Source organism: Xiphophorus maculatus, chromosome 13, assembly GCF_002775205.1.
Source record: "Xiphophorus maculatus strain JP 163 A chromosome 13, X_maculatus-5.0-male, whole genome shotgun sequence".
In the NCBI taxonomy this organism is placed as follows: Eukaryota; Metazoa; Chordata; class Actinopteri; order Cyprinodontiformes; family Poeciliidae; genus Xiphophorus; species Xiphophorus maculatus.
Window position 1 is genome coordinate 24,667,802 of NC_036455.1, and position 12,120 is coordinate 24,679,921.

At 39.4% G+C, this 12,120-nt stretch overlaps 1 protein-coding gene across 1 annotated transcript; it reads right to left on the reverse strand.

The window, feature by feature from the left end:
* Positions 1-239: 239 nt before the first annotated feature.
* On the reverse strand, positions 240-8,919 carry LOC102218628 (CMP-N-acetylneuraminate-beta-galactosamide-alpha-2,3-sialyltransferase 1-like). Its single transcript, XM_005806200.2, has 8 exons — positions 8,766-8,919; positions 3,664-3,871; positions 3,265-3,490; positions 2,939-3,135; positions 2,663-2,842; positions 1,340-1,385; positions 1,057-1,176; positions 240-407 (listed from the first exon to the last, which is right to left on the reverse strand). The coding sequence occupies exons 1-8, from the start codon at positions 8,917-8,919 to the stop codon at positions 240-242; spliced, it is 1,299 nt and encodes a 432-aa protein (XP_005806257.2).
* Positions 8,920-12,120: the final 3,201 nt, after the last annotated feature.

Consider the following 12,120-nt stretch of genomic DNA (forward strand, 5'->3'; position numbering starts at 1 on the left):
GTTAAAAAAACAAACAACAAAAACCATAAATCTAAGGAGAATATTACAATATTAGCTTAATCTTCAATCAAAAATAATGTAAATGTTTTTGAAAAAGCTTAAAAGTTTGCTTGTTTAAAGTGAGAAGTGATCTAGCAGGCCAAAATATATTACTGTATTATTATACATTAACAACCACCAGAGAATAAAAATTCACCAACACTAAACTAATCCTGACCTCTAAAGTCCAAAACAAAATCTCATGAGCCTTTATAGAGTTTGATTGTTTTCCCATCAGCCAACCGTTGGATGATTTTATACTCGTGTGGTCCAGGGTGAAGTCCAGTTTTGAAGTTTTTGTTTTGAAGCGTTTCCCAGTAATGCTTCCAGCTTCCCTTATTGTCGGCTCCAAAACCAAACACATGGACCTACAGGAGTAGGAACAAAACAAAGTCCACTTACCAGAAGCCCATTAAAATGCTGTCTACATCATTTTAAACTGTGTGAGCGTGAGTGGGAATAAAAATAGCAACAGGTATTTTGTTCCATATAACACAGTAGGAGTGTAACAGGTAAACCTTTGATGCAAACTCGACTAAAAACCCACCTGTTTAGGATTGTATTTGAAACGTAATCAATTACAAATTTATTGATGGAACTTGACTTAATGTCGTGTTTTGATTGTTGATTCTATGTTGCTTTGTGTTTCTGTGTTTGATATGATGTAAAGCACTTTGAAATGCCTTGCTGCTGAAATGTGCTATACAAATAAAATTTGATTTGATTTTGATTTGAACAAAGACTTAGAATCGAGACAAAAAAATATATCCCTTCTTTGACAGATTTAGATTTAAAATCACTGAACCAAACATGCACGTCTGACAACAAATGAGGCAGTGATGTCACTTCCTTCTCAATAAGAATTTGAACAATCTTTATTGGTGATACAGAAATACACATCCAATGATATGTATAAAATGATGTTCAGTAGTTGTAATACAACTACTGAAAAGGTTGTTGCCTCTTACTCTTTCAAGAGAAAAGGCTTCAGTCCTTTTAGGAGAAAGACTAACTCACCTCATCACAAACGTGAAGTGTAAGAAGAAAAGTCATGAAGCCAGTGGATGGATACGATCCCATCTTTTCCAGCCAGATTTCATGAGCATACTTCATAAAAGCTGGATTGACCACCAGCACCTGTTATCAAGAGTTTGCGCAAATAGTCTTAAATTTTTGCAAGTCAATTTTTTTTCATTACACTCCATACATATATTTGAGTTGTGTTTTTTTTTTTTGTGCAACATTTAATGTTAATATGTTCAAATTAACAACTTCTTCCATTCATTTGTGCAGTACTCACCAAGTTCTTGTTGGCTTTTATTTTGGATTTTATTGGTGCGTAAGATCTGTTAAAAGCAGTGAGACGTGTCACTAAAAACACTCAGCAAAAATAGAAACACACTAAATGAAAATGAAGTTGCACTTTAGATTCAGCAACACATATGAAGCATATTTCATGGTGGGAGCTAGTTAACTGTAGGCCTGTCATGATATATTTTGCTGGATGAAATTGTCCTAGAAGTTTTTGCGATAAACGATAATGTTGTTTAAAGATCATTTTCGAGTAATAAAACGGTAATGGCATGGTAATGCAAGAACACGTTCTGAAAGAGTCTAATGAACAATTAACACTGAAAGAACTGAAAGATATTTTAATCCCCCCCCCAAATAAACAAAACAGAAAGAACACATCATAAAATTAATTTAATAAATTTGTCCTTCAGAAAAAGGTGCGAGGCAAATGATCCAGACGGAAGACTTTTACCAACCAGTTTTGAGTAAACAGAGAAAAGAGAAAAAATGATAAATCATTCAAATGGAAATTATTCAGTTTTAATTTATCGTGCGATTTATTGATTTACTGCAACAGGCCTGGCTAACCTTATCCCAAACTAACCTTCTAGCTGGTTGCTTATATCTTATTTTGTGTGGATTAATATTACAGTGCAGATATATCATCTAATCTGGCAAAGAAATATGGAGTCACTACTTCAGGACAAGATGGCAGAAACTAAAAGCTACTCGGTTGTAGCTCTGGATGTGTTTTCAGTGTTGCTGCTGGAACAGCAACCATACCAGCAGGTTGCTGGTATGCATTGGTATGCGGCATGCATTAGTATGCATGCCACATAACCACTTCAACAAATCACTAAACACAACTACAATTTAAGAAAACATTAACAAATTTTCAACGGGAAACCTGAGGCATTGTTGATTGGACGATTCCACTAGAAATTATTCTGTCATTTGCTCTCTCAAAATATTCATGGATAGTGGTAGCTATGTTAGCTACCACTAAAATAGCATTCATATTTTCAACAAACGCGCTAAAGCCAGAATAATTTCCGGTTCTAAAGACAAATGTGGTTTTGTCCAATCAATGTCTAAGTTTTCTCACTTGGATCTACCTCTTCTGTTTTGTTAACGTCGTTGTGTTTTCTTAATTTGCAGCTGAACTTAGTTAAATGTCATTGTGTTTTTGAATATGTTGTGTTTTCAAATTTGTAGTTGTCTTTAGTGATGTGTTGATGTAGTTTGCACTTCAGGGCCACCATATGATAAGATAGAAAGAAAAAAAAACAACGAGTAGTGTTAATGGTTTACCTTTTGAACCATTTCTCACCTTCCATAGAATCCTGTTGTAAAGGCCTTGATGATCCACTCAATATCATTTATCTTAAATGGAAACAGTACAAGATGAGTGCAGTTATCCAAATCCATGGCGCTCTCTGGGTACATGGCACGATGTGTTGTTTTGGTACCCACATCTTCTTCGTAGCCTTTGACTGGACCAAAATTCATTCTGAACAGCAGGGAGGAAATGCATTTGTAAATGAATGTTTGCTTTCCAGGAGGAAAAAAAAGAAGACACAAAGAGATAGAGAGATAAGACACTTGCCTTATAATGACTTCATGGGAATCTATTAGGCGCCCATAGCCGGAACCTTTTAAGTTCACAGAATTTCCCACCACAGCACAGCTTCTAATTCTGTCCGCCGTGGGTTTTCCAAATATGGGAAAAGATGGGAATATTTCAAAAAGCCTCTTCTGTGTTAACTTAAAGTAACCGAGGTCACGTGGCTCAAACTGAATATTCTGTCAAACCCAAAACAATCCAAACACAAATCTGGTTGGACAAGTTCATTTCCAGGCGTAAAACAAAATGATACAATCCATCACCTCCATTGCTAGAAAAGATACTTTAAAAAAAAAGTCACAACTTACTCTCCACCAGGTGAAGCTTTCCACAGACAGGTCGGTCTTTGCAGACAAAAATGGCTCAACGTGACGCATGAACAGCAGATTGTCTTTGCTTAAAGAGGGCGCTGAGGTTTGGGTCGCTGGAGAACTTCTGACGTTGAACTTTAACATTCCAACCACAGCCACGGTCAGCAGGAAGACAACCAGCTTCACTTTTCTAGTCATTCTGCATGTGTGAGTTTTGCTCAGCCTGGAAAGAGTGTGCGAGTAAAAAAAAAGTTTAATTAAAAAATTTAAACTTGCACTTAAGTCCTACGCCTCTGAAATTGTCCTAATAAGAGGCAAATAACTTTACTCAATTTTACCCAAAGTAAAAGAAACAACATGCATATCAATATGTATGACACATTCGTATAAACTTACAGTAGTCTGGAAAGTATAGTTTTTGTCAAGTTGATGGATTCCCCCAACATATCACATGAGGAGGTAGGAGACGAGTAGAATATAAATCTTTGCAGATTTCTAAGTATTTCCAGAACACGGCAGGCGCTGGAGTTCAGTAGGCTAATCCAAATTAAGAGTAAAGAATGAATGGACAACAAAATGAACAAAAAGCAGATGATCAGGTAGTCTGCATACAGAGATGTCAAAGAGATGAGCAAAGAGGAAAGTCTGACAATGTCATTGAGCCTGATCATATAAGGGTGAACCAAAAAAAGGAAACAACTATGAGAGGGCATAGACCAGCAGAACGAGAAAGACGAGCAATAAGCATAGTCTAATCAACACACCTACAAACATCAAGACGAAATATATAGCAATAAGTAAAAAGGAACGGTAGGTTAAAAAAATGGTGTCATGTCAGTAAGCAAAACCTACATGTATGTCAAGTAACAATCATCCAAAAATAATGACGAATCACAGCAGCCAATTTTTTTTTTTCACCCGTTACGACCTCACCACTGCTAATGCTGTGGAGTGCGGCTTGTTAAATTGGTCAGTATTCACTCTTCAAAATCATTAAACACAAACTAATAACATCTCTCTACCTACTTACAGTGAATCAGCTGATCTGGAGTTGTTGCAGTTTTTTACTTGTTTTGAAAGAACCCACATCAACAGATGAGCACGTCGCACCTGAATGAGTGGTCATGTTCCTCAACAAACACACACAAGCATATACACACCGTCATGGAAAAAAAAACTATTTCCACGCACTGCTCAGGTAAAATCACTCAATCAGGTTTATTCATAAATTGTGCACAACTCAGAGAGCTCATAGGACAATTAATAATGAAGCAGGTCTGAATGGAAAGCTCTGCCAGGCAGAGACAACACATGAGTTTTAAACAAAGCTTAAGGGATTCGAAGCCTGGGAATGAGACTGGTTCCCATGCAGCTGTGAAAAAACAACGTCCAACCTTGTACATGTAACCCAAACAGCTTTAACTTGGTGGGAATATACAGAACTTAGAATAAACATATAGCAATACAACTAGCAGGTGTAACCTAATTGTAATTTTTCCACATCATTTCCCCCCTTTTGATTATAAGTAAATATATAATATTTAACATTATTCATCATTTCCCTCCGAGGTTAAAAGATACAACATAACAGCATCCTGGAAGATGTAACAAAAAGAGAAAAAGAAAAAACAACAAAACATATATACGCAAGATACGAAAAACCTACCAGCATTCACTTATTCAACCCTGTAACAATATGACTGTGTTAGGTAGGAAAAGTTATCTTGCAACCCCTCCTTGCCAGGGAGACGGTCCTGTATATGTTTGTCCAGGATAATCGCAGATGTATGACACCAATGATTGAAGACATGATAAAAATCAAGAACAATAGTAATAAAAAAAGGTAATATAAAAGCTAAAACCAAAAGTTTAAAAAAAAAATTCTTCCCCTCAGCAGGGGACAGTTCAATAAAGTCCATCATCAAATAGTTAAAAGGTCTGTCAGGCGGAGGCTGTGCAGCCTGAGATGCGCTCGCACCTCTCCCTGTGTTGTGTGTAGCACAAATCATGCTTGTGTGACAGTGTCTCTGTGCAAAAGAACTGAATCCCTTTGTAAACCAGTGTGCTGTAAGTGCAGCAATCATTCCAGACTTCGAAACATGGTCAAAACCATGAGTTAGTTTTGCGAAGTGTAGAAAAAAATGTTTTGGAAGGCATGGCTTGCCATTCGGACCCATCCATATTCCATTTTCATAAACAGCCCCTGAGGATTTCCAAACACGCCTCTTTTTTCCTGAAGCAAAAGACTGTAGTGCTTCAATATCAGAGAGGGGAGAGGGAGAAGGTGGAGAAGTGTGGAAGGAGGGGCAGCTCATCATGGAAGGCCGCTGTGCAGCCTGTTTTGCTGCCATATCAGCGCTTGCGTTGCCACGGGCAACGGTATCATCAGATAAATGTCAGTGTGTGCCTGACATTTAGTCACAGAGATGGCAGAAGGTAACATGATAGCATCCAACAAATCTGCAACTTGAGAAGAGTTCAGAATAGGTTTACCATCTGCTTTAAGGAATTTCCTATGATTCCAAAGAACTCCAAAACTATGCACAATTTTAAATGCATAGTTTGAATCAGTAAATATCGAGGCAGACTTATCAGCTGCCAGTTTACATGCCTCTGTTAGTGCCTCAAGCTCAGCAATCTGAGCAGAGAAGCGTTTTGGCAAGGAGCCAGAAGCTAGCATTTCATGCAAAGAGCAAACAGCAAAGCCCACATGGTTAGTACCAGTAATAGGATCACGTGATGCAGAGCCATCAGCAAACAGCACTAAGTCAGGGTTAGTTAGAGGTCAGGGTTAAATCAGGTCTGGGTGTGCAAACTTGTTCCAAGACCCCCTCACAATGATGAGGTTCACCATCATCAGGAGTCGGCAAAAGAGTTGCTGGATTAAGAACAGTGCAACGTTTTACAGTGACATTCAGCATATCCAGAAGAACAGATGTGTACCTTAGCCAACGCGCAGCAGAAAGATGAGAAGTTTTCTGCTCCAAAAGAATGATAGAAACAGAGTGTGGAACCAACAAGGTGAGGTTGGTATGACCCACAATGTCACCTGATGCAAGAACAGCTTTTTCTGCAGCAGCTACTGCACGTAAACAACCAATTAGCCCTTCAGCAACAGGATCTGGCTTAGCTGAAAAATATGCAACAGGTCTCAATTTTCCTCCATGTGAAAGCAGCAGGACGGATGTCATGCAGCCTTTCTTCTCATCCACTGTTTGAACAAACGGTTTGTTTGGATCAGGAATGCCAAGTGTAGGAGCAGTATGTAGTGCCAGCTTTAGCTGAGTAAAAGCAGCTTCAGCCTCTGGAGTCCATTGGACAGTGTCTGGAGCCTGGAGACTGCTACTGAGGGCTCTCAAAGGATTCTCCAGAATCGAATAGTTCAGAATGAAGTTTCTGCTGTAAGATGTAATACCCAGAAAAGACAGAAGCTGTTTCTTTGTAACACGCCTGGGTATGTTTTGAACAGCAGAAACACACTTAGGTGAAAGGGAACGACCTTTTTTTGAAACAACATGACCTAAAAAGGTGATGACTTCTTTGACAAACTGAAGTTTAGAAAGACTGGCTTTGTGACCCCCAGCATGAAGATGCTTTAGCAAGGCAACTGTTGCTTTTTGTCATTGCTATTTAGAGCAGAACCAGGTGAAAGTTGGAGCGAATCCAAGCTAGCCTTCAGCGCAGCATTATAGATAGTGGGGCTGTCACAAAAGCCTTGACACAACCGGGTAAAAGTTCATAATTTCCCTTCGAATTCAAAAGCAAACTAGAACTGACTTTTCGGATCCACAGGGACAGAAAAAAATCCATTTGAAAGGTCCACCACTGAAAAGAACTGTGCATCTGAGGGAATCTGAGACAGAATGGTGTGAGGATTTGGCATTACTGTTGCACGTGGTAAAACCGACTTATTGACCAATTTTAAATCTTGCACAAATCTCCATTCCTGACGTTCCCCAGGGCTCTTTGCTTTTTTTACTGTACATATTGATGAGCGAACCAGAGAATTATTACAGGGAACAATGTATGCACCTTTACCTTTTAGTAAAGCTTCAAAAACGGGTTTTATGCCCTCAACAGCTTCAGGTTTTAGGGGATACTGTTTTTGGCATGGACGAAAGTCACATTTCGGGGTAATAACAATTGGTTCACTCCCTTTAATTAGACCTACATCATATTTGCTTTTAGCCCAAAAGTCATCAGGAACTCTAGATAGCCCTTGTGGTAGTGAAGACAGATCTGTGTGAGATAAAAAGCATGCTCCAAAATTTTGATCTGTGGTAGGAACCAATTCCACAGCTTTCTTACAGTGCACTGTACAATGAAACACCCTTTTGAATACTGACATGCGCTCAGAAAACATTACTTTTGGGTCAACAGGTGAAATAATCCAATTAGTCTCATTGTTACAAGCATGAATAAATGATCCCACATCACTTCACTCCAAATTTTGCGATTTTGCCAAAGGAATGTGGATAAGAGTAAGGAACACAAAAAAAAAACTGTCTCTGCTCAGCTGAGAGAGAGACAGTCAAACCCGCTGTGTGTGTGTTCCTAAACCCGCTGTGTGTGTGATCCAAAACAAAGCAGATGTTGACAGTTTCTCAGAAGGAGCTCGGAACCATCGCTTCTCATAATCACAATCAGCCCCCAATGAAACATTTGAAATGCAGCATAATTCATCGCGTTGTTTGAAATCGGAAAAAGGAGAAATTAAAGTTTTCACTTCTGCAAGAAGTTTTTGTGAAAGAGTTGAATTTGGAAGCTTCCATTCATATACATAGTTAAGAGCAGAGGAGTCAAATTGCACAATCAGAATGTGATGCAACTTTTACACCCTCCGGTGTTGAGACAAGATCAATCCCTAAGCGGCACATCAGATCTCGCCCAATAAGACTTACTGGGCACAAATATGACAACAAAAATGAATGTTTGAAAGAAAATCCTTGAGGAGTTTTACATGAAATAGGGGTAGTAATTCTCTCCTTTACTACCTGACCTGAGGCAGACACTGAATAGACATAGTTACCACTAAGTTTTGGTGGAATATTAAATTCTTTTTTCCTCACAATTGAAGATGTTGCTCCGGAGTCAACCATAAAGGACACTTTTTTCCCTGAAATAGTCAGATCAAAAGTAGGGAAGGCCTTGTATGCATCAGATGCAAAATGAGCATAAGTTTGCTTTTACGAGCCAAATTTCTCCTCCAAGTCAGAAATTGCATTTAGAATTTTGTCAAGTGTGTCACTGTCAGCAAGCAGCTCTTCTTTGCCAGAAACAGGAAAAACAGGAAAACTGGAGCCTCATTCAAATTCTCACACTCAGCAAGCAGCTCTTCATTGCAATCAGCAGGATCGCTGACATTCACACAATTGGGGTGTAGAGATGTGTGTGTGTGCGTTACGTTACCCTCGGTTGAGTGCACCCCCTGAGTCGCTCCATCCTCACACGCCCCCTCTAGTCAATCTGTCATGTTCCTGTAATTCCTGGGACAGTGCCGGTGGTAATGACCATGGTCTCCGCAATTGTGACAAACATCAGCATCTCTGTTGTGAGGAGCGTAGCCTCGTCCTCAGCCTCGCCGGCCACGGCCTCGTCCTCTAGGTTGTCCTCGTCCTCTGGGTTGTCCTCTTCCTCTCCTTGATTGATCATAGTACATTGTAACAGCAGCCAAATGAAGTTCTTTTTCCACCTTGTCCTTTTGCTCCCTGGTGCGGTTGTCCACCTGCTGCTGTGCATGTCTGGCATAACGTCTAACATCTTCTAAACGAGGTTGCTCAGCCCAACCCACATAGCTCTGTTTCAGTTCCTTTGAGATGTCTGGAAGCAATCCTTTAATTATGGTGTCACAGGTAATACTTTCCCAAGGGCCAGGTGGAGCTTGATTGTTGAAGGTGTCTGGCCTGGAATGACCTCCGTGTGCTGTAATGGTGTCCATAAGGCGATGAATGAAGTCATCAGTTGTCTCAGCTGGTCATTGTTTGCATGTATAGATGGAGGTCATGTTTATTCGGACTGAAAACGTAGTCCTTATGGCATTTAGAATAGAATAGAATAGAATTCAACTTTATCGTCATTGCACTGTCACAAGTACAAGCATCTATCCAGAAGTGCTCTACGAGATATAAATATTTATTTACAGATGTACAAGACTATGTATGTATGGACTATAAGGGGTTATAGCAAAGAGATATAGATATTGTGTATAAATATAAATAGTAAAATAAATTTGTAAGTCCAGTGAGCATTGTTTTATAATTGTCATTGTCTGTGTTATTCCAGTCGATGTTCTTTAATCGGTCCTCAGGTTTTGGCAAAGAGGTGTGAATTTTTGCCAAATCAGTGGGTTTAAATTTTCTGGCCAGAAGTCTCCGCAGTTCTGCTCCAGTAGGCCGAAATTCACGGCAGAATTCACCGAGCTGATCAGCAAAGACAGAATGAAGGGGATCAGTTAGATTTTTTCCAGCGTCCTCAATGTCCTGGCTGGTCCAAGATCGGAAGACGAGATATGGTCCATCAGCTCCCATAACCTCAACCATGGGTGCATTCAATTCAGGATCAATGCTTAGCTTCGAAGATTGTCCTTTGTTCTTGTCTCTAGATCTGAGATCATGTCGACCTGGTAGGAGATCGTCCTCTCTCCTATCCTTTTTCCCATGTCTTTTGTGGAAACTTGTATTGGACGTGCCATCTTTTCATCCTCTTCATCATTGAACAGTTCTTCATCCTCAGGCACAAGAATGTCTGTCTCCTCCTTAGAAGGAGCAGCAGCTGCTGCCGCTGTTGTTGTTGATGCAGGCTGTGCTGAAGGTTGAGGGACAACAGCAGTTGGTGCAGGTACCGCTTGTCGTGGTTGTGTAATCAGTTAGGCGTCGAGGTCCGGATCCAACACAGAGAGAGCACTCAAGTCCGGGTACAGATGTGTGGGAAGAGAAGAAGAAGAATTGTGGGGGTTTAACTCCCTTAGTTTTAGAAGCAGAAACCTTTCCAGATTTAATCATAGAAATAGAAGCATTGTCATGTCGCCCCGTTATTTTCCCAGAATCATCCTTACATCCAGCCATTTGTTAAGCATTTTCCTGTCTTTCCCTACGGTCATTTTCTTTAATCCAAACTCTCTTTATGTTTCTCAAGGTCAATAAGACTCCTAGTTTCTATCCGTTTTTTGTCTCTTAAAGTACTTTTCTCTCAGTCTGTAGCCCAAACAATTCCAGAGGGACTCTATTCCAACCGCTTGTTTTTTTAATTATTTTTTTATTTTATTTTATTCCCATGGGACTTTTAACCCTACTTTTCCTCTCAACACCGTCAATCTCTATTCCCCAGGGTGAAAGGTTCATCGGATCCTTTACCATTTCAGATTTAATAATTTAGAATTTGTAAAATTAATTTATTAGCCTGAGTGAGTATCCCACCTGATAGCAGTGGTTTTGAGATCATTGAAACCAACAGCTCTCTTCTCTCTTAAATCCTAATCGAGGTTTGAAGCTGGAGTTTAGTCCAGGTTGCGCGCTTAACGCTGTTCGTCGACGTCCTCGGATGTCCAGTTGAGGGATCCGGGTCACGGCACCAAACTGTCGTGGAAAAAAAATATTTCCACGCACTGCTCAGGTAAAATCACTCAATCAGGTTTATTCATGAATTGTGCACAACTCAGAGAGCTCATAGGACAATTAATAATGAAGCAGGTCTGAATGGAAAGCTCTGCCAGGCAGAGACAACACATGAGTTTTAAACAAAGCTTAAGGGATTCGAAGCCTGGGAATGAGACTGGTTCCCATGCAGCTGTGTAAAAACAACGTCCAACCTTGTACATGTAACCCAAATAGTCAAAAAAAACTTGGCGGGAATATACAGAACTTAGAATAAACATATAGCAATACAACTAGCAGGTGTAACCTAATTGTAATTTTTCCACATCAACACACAAATCCAACAGCGAATTAAGCTTAATTGTTCCACGTCCCATGAGGAATGATAACTTTATTTCTTACTGAATCATTTGATAAGGTCTCATTATTGTTTGAAAATGTTTGATCCATATGCACACATTGTCCTTCTTGCTAAGCAGTCTGCAAAAAAATATAATTTTATAAAATACTGTCTATGTTGACTGAGAGTTGGGTAAAAGGTAGGAAATGTTATTCAGTGCCTTCCTTGTGTTCCATGATTTGAGGCGATAGAGATAACCAGCTGCTAACATACACCTGCCAGCTAGCCAGCTACCTCTTATGCATCTATCATGGGTAAGTATAATTATATCGCCATTTTGCTGGATGACGTTCTTCTTCAGCACTCGCTCACTTCTGTGCCACCCCTTACATTCATTCTGTGCAAAAAAAGCAAAGCACTTCTACTATATAAAATATGCACTTTTCTTTTTACATTTGTGTTGTAATGCTGGTCTTAAATACTGGTCATAAAAGTCTTTAAACATCTTAAGTTTGAATTGGTGGAATCAGCAGAAACCCCGTGTTAGTGTTTTCAGAAGTACAGAAGTATTGAATCCTGATTAACAAAACATGAATAAAATTACTAAACTGACATTCAAGACAATTTGCTTTGTTGTTCAGACTCTGTATTGCAATTTTCATGCAGTCTGAATGCAGGACAAAATGGCCTAAACACAACAGAGTCAACAGTGAGAAAGCACTAAAAACACAAAGAAAAACTACATTCTGCTGTTTAGTTTTACCTCAATAACATTCAGTACGATGACACCCATGTCGCAGTCATGCATTTGTCATTGCATATTTGGCTATTAAGCATATTTCAATCATTTCTGCCAATAAATAAAGTACACAAATCTAGCATAATTTACCTGCAGCATAAGTATATGCATAAAAGAGTTTC

Bases quoted from the DNA above. Each gene is read 5' to 3' on its own strand.
- LOC102218628 (XM_005806200.2), bottom strand. From the start codon at position 8,919: ATGATCAATCAAGGAGAGGAAGAGGACAACCCAGAGGACGAGGACAAC. The intron at 1,177-1,339 runs GTGAGTACTGCA...TCTTGATAACAG, and splicing joins TAAAAGCCAACAAGAACTTG to GTGCTGGTGGTCAATCCAGC. The intron at 408-1,056 runs GTGAGTTAGTCT...CTACTCCTGTAG, and splicing joins CACTTCACGTTTGTGATGAG to GTCCATGTGTTTGGTTTTGG.